General features: G+C 47.0%; 1 protein-coding gene across 1 annotated transcript; it reads left to right on the top strand.

The window, feature by feature from the left end:
- The first annotated feature begins 727 nt into the window (after positions 1-727).
- Positions 728-9,551, top strand: LOC136289716 (C-type lectin domain family 5 member A-like). The gene is made up of 7 exons (XM_066183779.1): positions 728-840; positions 2,859-2,933; positions 3,490-3,576; positions 5,072-5,137; positions 6,038-6,180; positions 6,829-6,938; positions 7,508-9,551. Exons 1-7 carry the CDS (start codon positions 759-761, stop codon positions 7,656-7,658), a joined length of 714 nt encoding a protein of 237 aa, XP_066039876.1. The 5' UTR covers positions 728-758; the 3' UTR covers positions 7,659-9,551.
- The last annotated feature ends 2,084 nt before the right edge of the window (positions 9,552-11,635 follow it).

Raw genomic sequence — 11,635 nt, 5'->3', positions numbered from 1 at the left:
TCCAGGGCCCTGGGCTGGTTTTGGCTGGGATAGAGTTAATTTCCGTCATAGCAACTGGTATGGGCTACATTTTGGATTTTTTTGGGAACAGTGTTAAGAACACAGGGTTGGTTTCCTTCTTGTTGAGCAGAGATTAAACAGAGTAAGAGTCCTCTATTTGTCATCCCATCCCACACTGAGGGGGCTGGGGATGCACAAGGAGTTCAGAGGGGACACAGCTGACCCCAACTGCCCAGAGGGATATGACAAACCTGGAAAGCCAAGGGATTGTTTTGTTTAGGCTGCACTGCCCTAGCTGCTGCCTTTGCATATTAAACACCTTTTGGGATTCCCAAAACAGGCTGGACCAATCTCCCTTCCTGAATCCCCATTTGCCCCCAGAAATCCCTTGTAGAGAAGCAGACAATGTGAGCTGCACAGAGCCCACAGTGCTCAGGACACAGCAGGGCAAAGTGTTTTGTGTGGGGGTGTGTGAAGCTTTGGGAACTCGAGACTCTTCCAATGCTAGAACCACTTCCCAACACAGGTGACCTCAGAGTGGACATGAACTTATATTTCTTCATGTTACTGACATAAAACCCTGTGCCATCAGAAGATGGTGAAGAAATAGGCTCCTCATTAAAAGTTCATGTATGACCGGAAGAGACAAGAACTTCCTCCTGAAGTTTAGAAAGAGGAGAGAGCTCTGAGTTGTACCCAGCCCAGAGCACCACTCCCAGAACAGCAAAGGGAGGGAAAAAGGAGAAGCAAGACCAAGAATGGCAGAAAATGTCCTTTATGCTGACTTGAGCTTGCCTGAATCAACCAGACCCAGAATCCTGATGGCACCTGATGTCCAAGGTAGGTCCAGTGCTGAGCACTGAGATTTCTTTGCATTCTCCAGTCTCTCTCATATAAGTTGAGAGAGTTCCTTGAAGCATCAATGTCCCAAAGAGCTCAAGGGAAATGTGAGGACCAGTGCTGGGAAGATGTGCAGGTGGAGTGTCCAGATATGGTTGTTTATATTTACAAAGGCAAGTTGTTATAAGATCTACTTTTCTCTTGCTGAGGTGCAAGTGTGAGGGAGCATCTCTGGTGTGATATTTAGAGTAGTTTTTATCCATTTTGGAGACCGTTCCAGAGCTGAACATCCACTACTCCTGACCCAGGCCTATTGTCCCCCAGCAGACTGAGATTCCTGCGGCAAACTGCTCAGGATGGAGTGGCTGCTGTTCCTGGTGTTTGCCGCAGTCTCCTGCACAGCTGTTCCTGCTCCCTGAGAACAGCAGGCATTGCCAGGGGGCTTCTCCTCCTGCTCTGGCTGTACAAACTACTTGTTTAATGCACAAGTGTGAAATGTTTCACAGACAGGTATAGTCTGATTTAGGATTAAACACTTTGCAAAATTCTGACCTATGATTTATCTTTCTTTAATGCACTAAAAATTTTTACATAAATGTTTGCACTGGTTTTGCAATATCTGCATAAAGTACATCCTAAAAATTAACAGACTTTGTATAGTCTGTATTTAACAAACTTTGTGTCTCTGTATTTAATTTTCTTTTTTTCTTCCTTTCTTTCTAACCCTCCTTTCACTCTGACAGAAATTATTTTTTGCCATCCAGTGCTTGTCTTTTGCACAAAGTGTGAACCCTCTGCATCTCTTATCAGATGAGTGGAATTACTACACCCCAGGAAACGGGGTTTTACCACCCCTTTCAACAGATGAATTCAGGGCTCAACTGACCACAATGAATGCCACTTGATTACATGTTCCATTTTCCTTATCATTTCACCCATGTATTCCTATTCAAAATTTTGATAGCTTTCTAGTAACATTTTTATTTTTCTCTGCTTGTGCCTTTTGGGGAAACCCCTACAAACTCTTCTATATGTGTTCACTGAATTTATGCACAAGATTTTCCAGATGTTGTCTCCATCTTCTGAAAAGAGCTCAAAACCCTGGCTTCTGTCCTAGCTCTGTACAGTGACAAAACCCAGGGAGCTCAGTGTTGCATATAATGATGACTTTGAGATTTATAATATTGCAACATCCTATTTTTGACTTTCTACCCACTTTTTATCTCCCCCTGACCTTCTTTCCTCTCTGTATGTTTTCTTCCCTGCTGGTTTGTATTTATTACAGACAGATGACTATTCTCCATGTTATCTTGTTAATTTTGATATGAACTCAAGCACCTCCAAATTTAGCACAATCTGCAGTTTTCAGGCTTTGATATTTTAATCATTCTCACCATTTCTGTCTGGATGAACAACCTTAGGCCACCCTTGGCACTTTCCTCCTCTTTTGTCAAGATTGACAATGTGGGTGTGTGCCTCTGTCTCCTCTGGTACTGTCTCCCTTGAAGAGAAACCAGATCTGTTCCTGCCTATAGCAAGTGCTCCAAGAGTGAAAATGTCATCGTGGAACATGGAATCAGAATATTCTGAGCTGGAAGGGACCCACATGGATCATCCAGTCCAACTCCTGGCCCTGCTCAGGACACCCCAACAATCCCACTCTGTGCATTCCTGAGAGCATTGTCTAAATGCTGCTTGAGCTCAGGCAGCCTTGGGGCTGTGACCATTCCCTGGGGAGCCTGTTCAGTGCCCCACCACCCTCTGGTGGAAGAACCTTTCCCTGATATCCAACCTGACCCTGTCCTGACACAGCTCCAGCTGTTCCCTCGGGTCCTGTCCCTGGTCACCACAGAGCACAGATCAGGGCCTATAATAGAGAAAAATATAGCTTGTGCATAGTTAACCACAGTCACATCAACCAGTTGCTGTCCTGTGTTCAGCCTTTCTCACAATTTCAGTCATTTTTGTTTCATTTAAGTTGATTCTCAGCTCTCTCTGTGCTGTGTTCTTGTTCCCAGGCTCAGGTTGTACCTATGCAGAAGTGAGAGTGAAATTCCAAGACACAAATGCTGCAGCAAACTGCAAATCATCTGGTGGGTTTTAACTGTCTGATAAAGTGATGGGAATTTAAACAAGAAGGAGAGAGGGGCTGATCCTAATGCCCCAAACATGCAGTGACACAACACCGTGAGGGGACAGGAGGATACAATTGTCCCCTCTCCACACTCAGAGCAGGAGCAGCTGAGGTGTTGCATCCTGTGCCCCTAAACACGCGTTGGCTTTCCTGGCAAAGGAATAGAAGGATATGATGAACCACACCCAGACACCCCCGAGGCCAGGCTCCTGCCCCAGCAAAAGTGAAAAGTGAACAAAGGAGCTGAGGAAGCAGAGGGCGGGCATTGATTGCTAGCCCTCTCCTCCTTTTCACCTCTCCTCAAACCCATGGCAGGTTGGGATCTGTTCAGTTCCCTGAGCAGAGATGACCAGAGCTAGTGGGGAAGCACCAGGACATTCAGCCTGGCTCCAGCCTGCAGATCTGGAAGGCCCCAGATTCCCAGTGTGAGCCTGAAAAGGGCACCTTGGAATGCAGGGGAAAAGTGCGTCTGCCCAGCTGTTGCCCTAATCTTTATTTTTTCTGTCCCTCTGTAGGTAAAAGCTGTTGTTCCAGAAAACGTGTTTCTGTATTGGTGGTGATCATCCTTGTACTGATCCTGGCTGTATATTTAATAATCATATGTAAGTTCTTTTGTTGTCATGTCATAACAGCAATTAATTTGTGTCTCTCTCCCACTGACTGATGTCCAGGCCATGATATATAAAGCCAGTAGGAACAGAAGTTTGGTTTGAAGGCAAAGGAGAGCAGTTTTTAGCCAACCATGGCTTGTAAGAGGAAATCTGTAAGAGAGTCGAGTGGTTTGAAAGTTTAAAATTGCAACAGATGAAAAAACCAAAATCCAAATGAAAAACTGACAACATTCAAATGACAAAGAATTTATTACACAAATGTTTTGAAGAAACAAGTTAAGATTTGATAATGCCTACCAGTAACATCTTTGCCAACTGTGAGAATCCCACAAAGTGATGAGGTTGTATCATGAGACTAAGATATCCATAACACCAAAAATCTTAAAATACTTATGAATTAAAGTTCATTTGAAGGAGGCAACTGAATCACATCTTAGAGGAGTTTGCTTAAGATCATTACCTATTTTGAGCTACACAAAGAGACAAATAATATATTGTAGGAAAAAAAATCTTACTTCCATCAGAAAAAGAATTAATAGATCCATTTGGTATTTCCTTTAAATGTTTTCAAGGAACCATTTCTAAATTTCAGATGATTTTGCTTGTTTCTTTACATTCTTTGATAGCTGAGAAAGCTTGAGAAGCTTCCACAACCAAGAAGTTGTGGAACCTTCACTCTCAAGTCCCAGAGTTTGCCACTAGCTCAGAGATGCACACAGGGAAGACATGGCAAAGTCTTTGATCCTTGCAACTTAAAAAATACGGCTGGGGGATGCAATTCATTCTACTTTTCAAGGCAAAGAGTTCAGGATTGATATCTGACAGTGCCCTGACATTTATAAAATGTCAAACAGCAAAGGGTGGAGCAAATTAAAAACAAATAATAAACCAGCACAAAATAAAGAAGTGTAATTTGCATTTAATACAGCTTTAACATGGAAAGAGGAGTCCTTAGACTTAGATCCAGGACTGGATTTAGTTATAGTTCCTTTGTGAGGCTCAGTACTGGCTCAGAACAGCTACAGACATGAAAAAAATACTCCTAAGAAATTTGGAATCTAGCTCAAACCTGAGAAATTAAATAAAGGTAATTTTTAAGTTTAAGAGCACACAGATTTCACTTGTGCTCCAAAAACAAACAAACAAACAAAAAAAAAAAAAAAAAAACCACCAAAAAAACCCCCAAACCTGTTGCATTTTGAGTTTATTCTAAGTTTTAGTTTTGTATGAATTTTCCATAGGGTCTTGTTATGCCAAATACACTGTTATTAAGATATAACTTGTTTAAATGAGCTAAAGTGTTGCCTTTTACTCAGTGGAATATGCCCTGACCATTTAATGATTTTTATAATAGAATCATGAGCTAAGAGAGGCAGCGTTTGCATTCTGTGTTGGGTCAGAGGCGGGGTCAGAGAGGTCCAGCTGAGCTCTGACAGTGCATGCAATGGTCATTCCTTGCAAGCAGAAATTGTGTTCTTATTTCCAGATGGTCCAACTGCAGGCAGCCAAAATGGCTCAACAACATTGTCCCTCATCCCTGAAGAGGCACTAGGTAGGCAATCCTCTGTCATTCCAAAAGGAGTTGCCAGAAGGCTGTTGGATTAACGGTTAAGGGGGACAGAAAAGGGGCTCTGTCAGGATTTTGTTCAGAAGGAAAACAAACAACCCCTCTGCCATGTCAGGAATACAAATCTTATCCTGGGACACTCCCAGGATGAGCTCTGGAGCCCATGGAGGGTTTGCATTTGCACCTCCTTTGGAACCAGTGCTGGCTCAGCTCTGCATTCCTGTTCCACAGGGAAGAACTGATGCCTCTCTGCTGCCAGAGCAGAGCAGTCTGGGCAGGGAAGGGACAGGAGGAACAATCCCTCTGGTACCCCAGCCCTGCAGGGAGCAGGATGGCCAATGTGCCTGTGCTCCTTTTCCAAGGCCCCTCCATTGCTAGCCTTTGACCTCAGAGTAATTCCACACCTCCCTTTAGGAGCTGCTGAATCCCCAACTGAAGTGTCACCTGCAGGCCCTGTCTCCCTGAATCCCATCCCCCTTTCCAGCTCCCCCTCTCTTCTCCTCCCGCTGCCCTGCCTGGCAATGCACACAAATGTTGTTGCTTTCAGTAGCACCTCTGCTGCCCAATTCTGCATCAGGCAAACCAGACTCTGGGAATCTGAGAGCTGCTTTAGTGCCCTGAGCATTTCTCTGTATGCCCTGAGCAAAGATGGAAAAGGCTGGATCATGTTTGCTGTGCTGCTCCCTGTCTGGCTCCTGCCTGGTGATTCTGGGCTGGTATCAGCTCCAGAGCATGTGGGGAATCCCTGGTGCTCTGGTGGTAATTCTCAGCAGGAGCATCCAGGGATTTCTGTGGCTGGAATTGCCTCTCTGACATCTCTTTTGTCATGGCATCCTTTGGTCAGTGTGAACATGGATTTTCCACATCTCTTCTCCCCTTCTGCAGGCTGTCCCCCACTATGGAAAAAACATGGGAGAAAATGCTACTTCTTTTCTCCAGAGATAAGAGTGAAGGACTGGGAAGCCTCCCATAACGAATGTGCTGCCATGGGCTCACACCTGGTGATCATTGACAGCAAGGAAGAGCTGGTGAGATCCAACTCCCTGGAGCAGCTGCTCAGGGGACTGGAGCTGCCTGGCCAAGGGCTGAGCAGTGACACTTGTGCCTGCACCTGTAACATGTCCCTGGGCTCTGGGACCTGCTGCCAGCCATGGACACCCCAGTCCTGGCAATGGGAGCAAAGCCCCGCACAGGGAGGGATGTCCTGGGGCTTGGAGTCCTGCCCTGGGAAGCTTCTGTGCCCTGAAGCTTTCAAGGCCTGATCCTATGGGAAGGAGCAAACTCCCTGCCCAGCTGGCTGGGGTTTTACAGGGGTTTAGAACACAGGCCAAGGAGGTTGAACAGACACTTCTTTGTGAGAGCCACTGTTTGGCAAAACCTGAAGAGGCTTTGTCATCCCCATCAGAAGGGAGAAGCGTCCCAAGGTATCAAGTCACACCTGTTAAACTACAAATTATACCTATAATGGCTCCACGGGTGTATTATTACATATTCATAAGGGGCCTCTAAAATGGAGAAATTCATCCTCTGGAGCTCTGGGCAGAGGTGCTGTGGCTGCATGCACACTGCAGTCTCAGTTTAGAACTGTTTAGAACTCTGTTTATAACTGAGCCGTCTGTGCCTCTGGTGAAGAAAATGTCATTTTCATGTATTCCTATTGTTGACTTCCTTTCCAGAGTTACCTTCTCTCACAATCAAAATATAAGTACTACTTACTTGGCCTCACATACTTCCAAAAGGAGCGGGAGTGGAAGTGGATCAACAACATGAAACATAACCCAGACATGTGAGCTCATTTCAGCAAGTCCCTGCCATGCAGTGTCTGGGAACAGGAAAATTCCAAAGCCAGAGCAAAGAGCAGAGAGCACAAGGGAGATCAGGGCCTGTGGTTGGGGGGAACCTGATTCCTTGAGATCCAGCTGCTTCAGCACATGCCTGTGCCTGTGCCAAGGAAAGGGAGCCTTTCTGTGCCAGGGAACACAGGCCTGTCCCATCAGGATGGCAAGAGAGGACACAGCTGTAGTTCCGCTGGGGAATGAAGAATCTGACTGGATGCAGGGGGATCCACCTTCCTCCTGGGGGAAGGAGGTAGACAGGAGGCAGGGACAAGCGAGAGGGTAATGTCAGCACCATTGGCTGCAGGGGACCAAGGCAGGAGAAGGTCTGGATGGGAAAGCATTGCCCAGAAACTTTTGTGGAGATGTGGGGAACAAAAGTGAGGAGTGGGAGGGAGATTCCAGCAAGGTAGTTCCTGGTCCTAGTGGCAGTAACACAGCTTAGCAGCCAGGCCAGGCACCACTCTGCCTTTCACTGCACGTCAGGAATGTAATCAAATTTGACTTTTTTCCCCATCAGGTTCAATATAAGCAGACCTTATAGTGACTATGACTGCATGGTCATTGGATATGATGAAGTAGCAACTGCACCTTGTTTTGGATCCTCAACAACATATAATATGTGTGAAAAAGCTGCAACAATGTCAAAAAGGCATCAGAAGGAGAGCTAAAAACAAGCAGGAATGTCACCCCAGCTTCCTGTAGGAAATGTGGATGGGATGTATCTCATTTCTCTTCAGCTGCCCCATCTCTGCTACCAGGGACTCCTGCAGCCTCTCTCCAGACTCGTGGCTGAGCTCAGCCCACCCCTGATGGTGTCTGAACCTGGATGGATCCCCCCTGCAAGAGCTGGCACTGGCACACAGGAGGAGTCTGGGACTGTCTTATGCCAGAGGTGGCACTTCCAGACAGGCACTGTCCCAGTTTAGGGACAGGGCTGACCCCAAACACATCCTGACTGCAAGTCACATCCATCCACAACCCTGCGTTCCCAGCCCTGCCTGGGCACAAGGAGACCCTTCCCACCTGGCCACAGCCTGGGCTTGCCTGCAGCCACAAGAGAAGGGCAGCACAGATTTCTGGTTGGGATCTGGAAGGGAACGGCAGCCAGGACAAAGTCAGGTGTGGGTGTGGATAAACTGTCCCCTGTCCCAGACTGTTCCAAGAGCACACAGAATCCCTGAGCCTGTGGGGGAAATGGGAATCAGCCCAAGGGAAAGGATCCTACAGCAGCACAGCTCTGGGCATAAAATCAGCCACAGTCCTGTGTGGGGAAGGAAAGGAGTGTCAGATTTAGGATCTGCTGGGGAAGGGCACAGGATGGAGACCAGCAAAGCCTGAAAAACAGAGTCCTGACAGAAGCTGAGCTGGACAGAAAACAGAACAATGAAACTCACAGTGACTTGTGAAGGAGTTGGTGAGAAGTATGAGTGACCTGCAGGGAATGGCATCACCATGCTCTGCCCTCTTTTCCTTGGAGATTGATCACAGAAAAAAATTATGTCTGAGGGCTTTTCCTGCTCAGAAAAGTTCAAGCCAACAGCAGAAACAGGTGACACCAGGATAACAGAGCCATGATCTGGAAACAGGGAATGTCACCAAAGCTCTGCCCAGGTGCTTCAGTGGCTCTTGGGACCCTGGGCCTTGTGTGACTCCAAGAATTATCCTTCTTGCTGTCTCCTTTCAAGCCAAATCATTCCTCCTTTATTGGTGCCTTTTATGGCTCTCTCCTTCAGCTGCAGGATGGAGAAGGCTCTGTGAAGTCCTTGAGGAAGTGACACTGATGGCCTGGTTTACCACTGGGAAAAAAAATTGCTCAATCAAAAAAAAATCTATACACAGCATGTTGTGGCCATTGGATGGGAAAATTGAATCCTACAAGAAAGACCGTCTCTTTCTGACTTGAAAGCACATTTTGATGTCCCTCACATCAGCTGTTCTCCTCACTGACTGCTCATATCAAGGTGCTTTGAAACGTGTTTGCAGTTCTTTCCCTGACTTTCAATCCCAAAGAACAGAGTAAGAACATGGAGCTGTAACAGAATGATCTGTGTCAGACCCCAGGATCTGCACTGTTATTCCAGAAGGAATCTGAGTTGGAGGGGCTCTTTGCTTGCACTCACTTTACTGGAGAGGGCAGGAGAGCATTCTATATTGTGTTATAGATTTCTGCCCTTCTATTTTCCTATTCCAGCTGCTGGAATGTGCCCCCTTGGATCAAATGGGCTCCCCTGAAGGCAGCCCCAGGGAAAAGCCTCTTTCCCTGAGAACCACTGGCCCTCAGCTGGAGCCTTCAGCAGGCAGCAGAGGCAGCAGCTGTGCACCAGGGGGATGGGAAGGGGAAGCCACCCTGGGGCCACTGTGGAGCTGCATAAACCCCATCAAACCCAGAAAGCCACTGGCAGTCTCAGGACTCAGGAGCAACTATGGCTTGCAAGGAAATCCCTACCAAAGGCAGAAGTTTGACTGAAAGTGCTTTGTTTCCTCTGCCTCTGTGTCGTTCTTGTTCACAGTTCTCTGATCTTGTGATCTAAGTTTTACAATAAACTTTCCCTTTACAGCTAGTGATTCTTGGATTACCTCTGGCATCTCTACTGCAAGGGAAGGGTGAAGCATTTCCTCCTCACTCTGGTTTGGTCAGGGTCTAATCCTGATGCCAAGGCCAGGCAATCCCAAAGCAATCCCAACCTGACCTCTCACTGCTTCTGTGCTCAGTACCTTAGAGAATGCCAGGCTGGTTTAATTCTTGCTGCAGCTGGACAATGGGTGACACTCCCTGGGAAAGGCCAGGCTGGCAGCAGCAGCCCCAGAGGGGCACATCCTGGACACAGGACTGGCTCCATTAATGATCTTTATCAAGGAGAACCGTGACATGGAACTGATCCTCGGGGCTTGTCTTATTTCTATGGACATGTATCTCAACTGTATCTCAAGCCAGCTGTGGTATTCAGGATACACTCGGTGGAAAAAATGCTCTGAGTATCTTGGCAAAAATCACAACCAAGAGATTTTGATTTTACTGTAGGAGAAAACAGTGAATGAAGGCAAGGTTCATAGAAGAAACCACCCCAAACCATTAAAAAGCCCAGGAACTGTTGCATAGAAGTAACAAAGCAGAGACATATGAATAGACATTTCAGAGATGAGTGATCCTTTTTGTACACAAAAGAAGTTCATGCAGTATTGCACATGCAAAAAATTTTATCTGGTTCTAAATGACAAATGTACCAATGCAAGGAAAGGACCTCACTGCCAAATGGGCAGTTCAGGGAGGATGCACTGCCAGCGCAGATTTGCTGTCAGAACAGCAAGCAGGCTTCAGGACACATAAAAAACACCTTGGAGGCAGCACTGACAGAGTTACAGAGCTTGCAGCTATCACTGGCAGATTGGGTTCCTTTTTAGCACACACACTGGACTCCCTGGAACCGTTTGGGGTTTGTGGCTGCAAAGGCTTCTAATAGGGAGTGACGTTTCAGGGTGCTAAGTGTGATGTTTGCTCTGTGGTGATTCACATATTCTCAAAAGAGAAATTCTGTTCTCCCTTGGGAAGTGGCCCATGGGAATCTCATGGGGTTTAACAAAACCAGGTGCTGGTGCTGCACCTGGGTCAGGACAACCTCTGGGATCAATCCAGGTGGGGATGAGCAGAGGGAGCTGCCCTGGCAGAAGGACTTGGGGGTGCTGTGGGTGAGAGCTGGCCCTGCCCAGCCGTGTGTGCTGGGATCCAGAGCCCCAGGGCAGCAGGGGAGGGGGGATTCTGCCCCTCTGCCCCGCTCTGCTGAGACCCCCCGGCAGGGCTGCATCCAGCCCTGGGCCCAGCACAGCAAGGACAGGGAGCTGCTGGAGCCAGGCCAGAGCAGGGACACCAAGGGCATCAGAGGGATGGAGCAGCTCTGCTGGGAGGAAAGGCTGAGGGAATTGGGATTGTTCAGCCTGGAGAGGAGAAGGCTTTGGGGTGACCTCATTGTGGCCTTGCAGTGCCTGAAGGGAACTTATAAAAAAAGAGGGAGAGTGACTTCTTACATGAGCAGACAGTGACAGGACAAGCATTAACAGTTTTGAACTAAAAGAGAAAAGATCTAGAGCAGATATTAGGAAAAAGTTCCATACTCAGGGGGTGGTGAGGCCCTGGCACAGGTTGCCCAGAGAAACTGTGGCTGCCCAATCCCTGGCAGTGTCCAAGGCCAGGCTGGATGGAGCTCTGAGCAACCTGGGATAGTGGAAGGTGTCCCTGCCTGTGGCAGGGGGTTGGAATTAGATAAAGTCTGTTCCAATCTAAACCATTCCATGATTCTATGATCAGTGAGTGATAAAAGGTAATCAAAAATTATTCTGGGTAGCAGCAGGCAAGAGACAGCACCACAGGATCCAACTCTGACTTTTCAAGTCAGTCCCATGAGAGCCCTTTGGTAAAATGCCATGCTTTTTCCTTAAAATGTTTGCATTTTTCTCCCTCCATCATGGCGATATTTTAAAGTAATTTTCCAGTGAATCAGTTTGGGGGGTATTTCTGCCTTTAGCCTTAAGAAATTCCTATTTTGTTTATCAATTTTCATTTCAGGAATTGTCTGGAGGCTTCTTAGCCAAACTGATCAGGGAAAGTGAAGGTGAAGGTGACTGTCTCAGTTACAAGCATCTGGGGTTA

Source organism: Chamaea fasciata, unplaced genomic scaffold (genome assembly GCF_029207755.1).
Source record: "Chamaea fasciata isolate MVZ Bird 193981 ecotype frontalis unplaced genomic scaffold, bChaFas1.0.hap1 SCAF_5, whole genome shotgun sequence".
NCBI lineage: Eukaryota > Metazoa > Chordata > Aves > Passeriformes > Sylviidae > Chamaea > Chamaea fasciata.
This window is presented reverse-complemented; position numbering and strand designations above follow the sequence as displayed.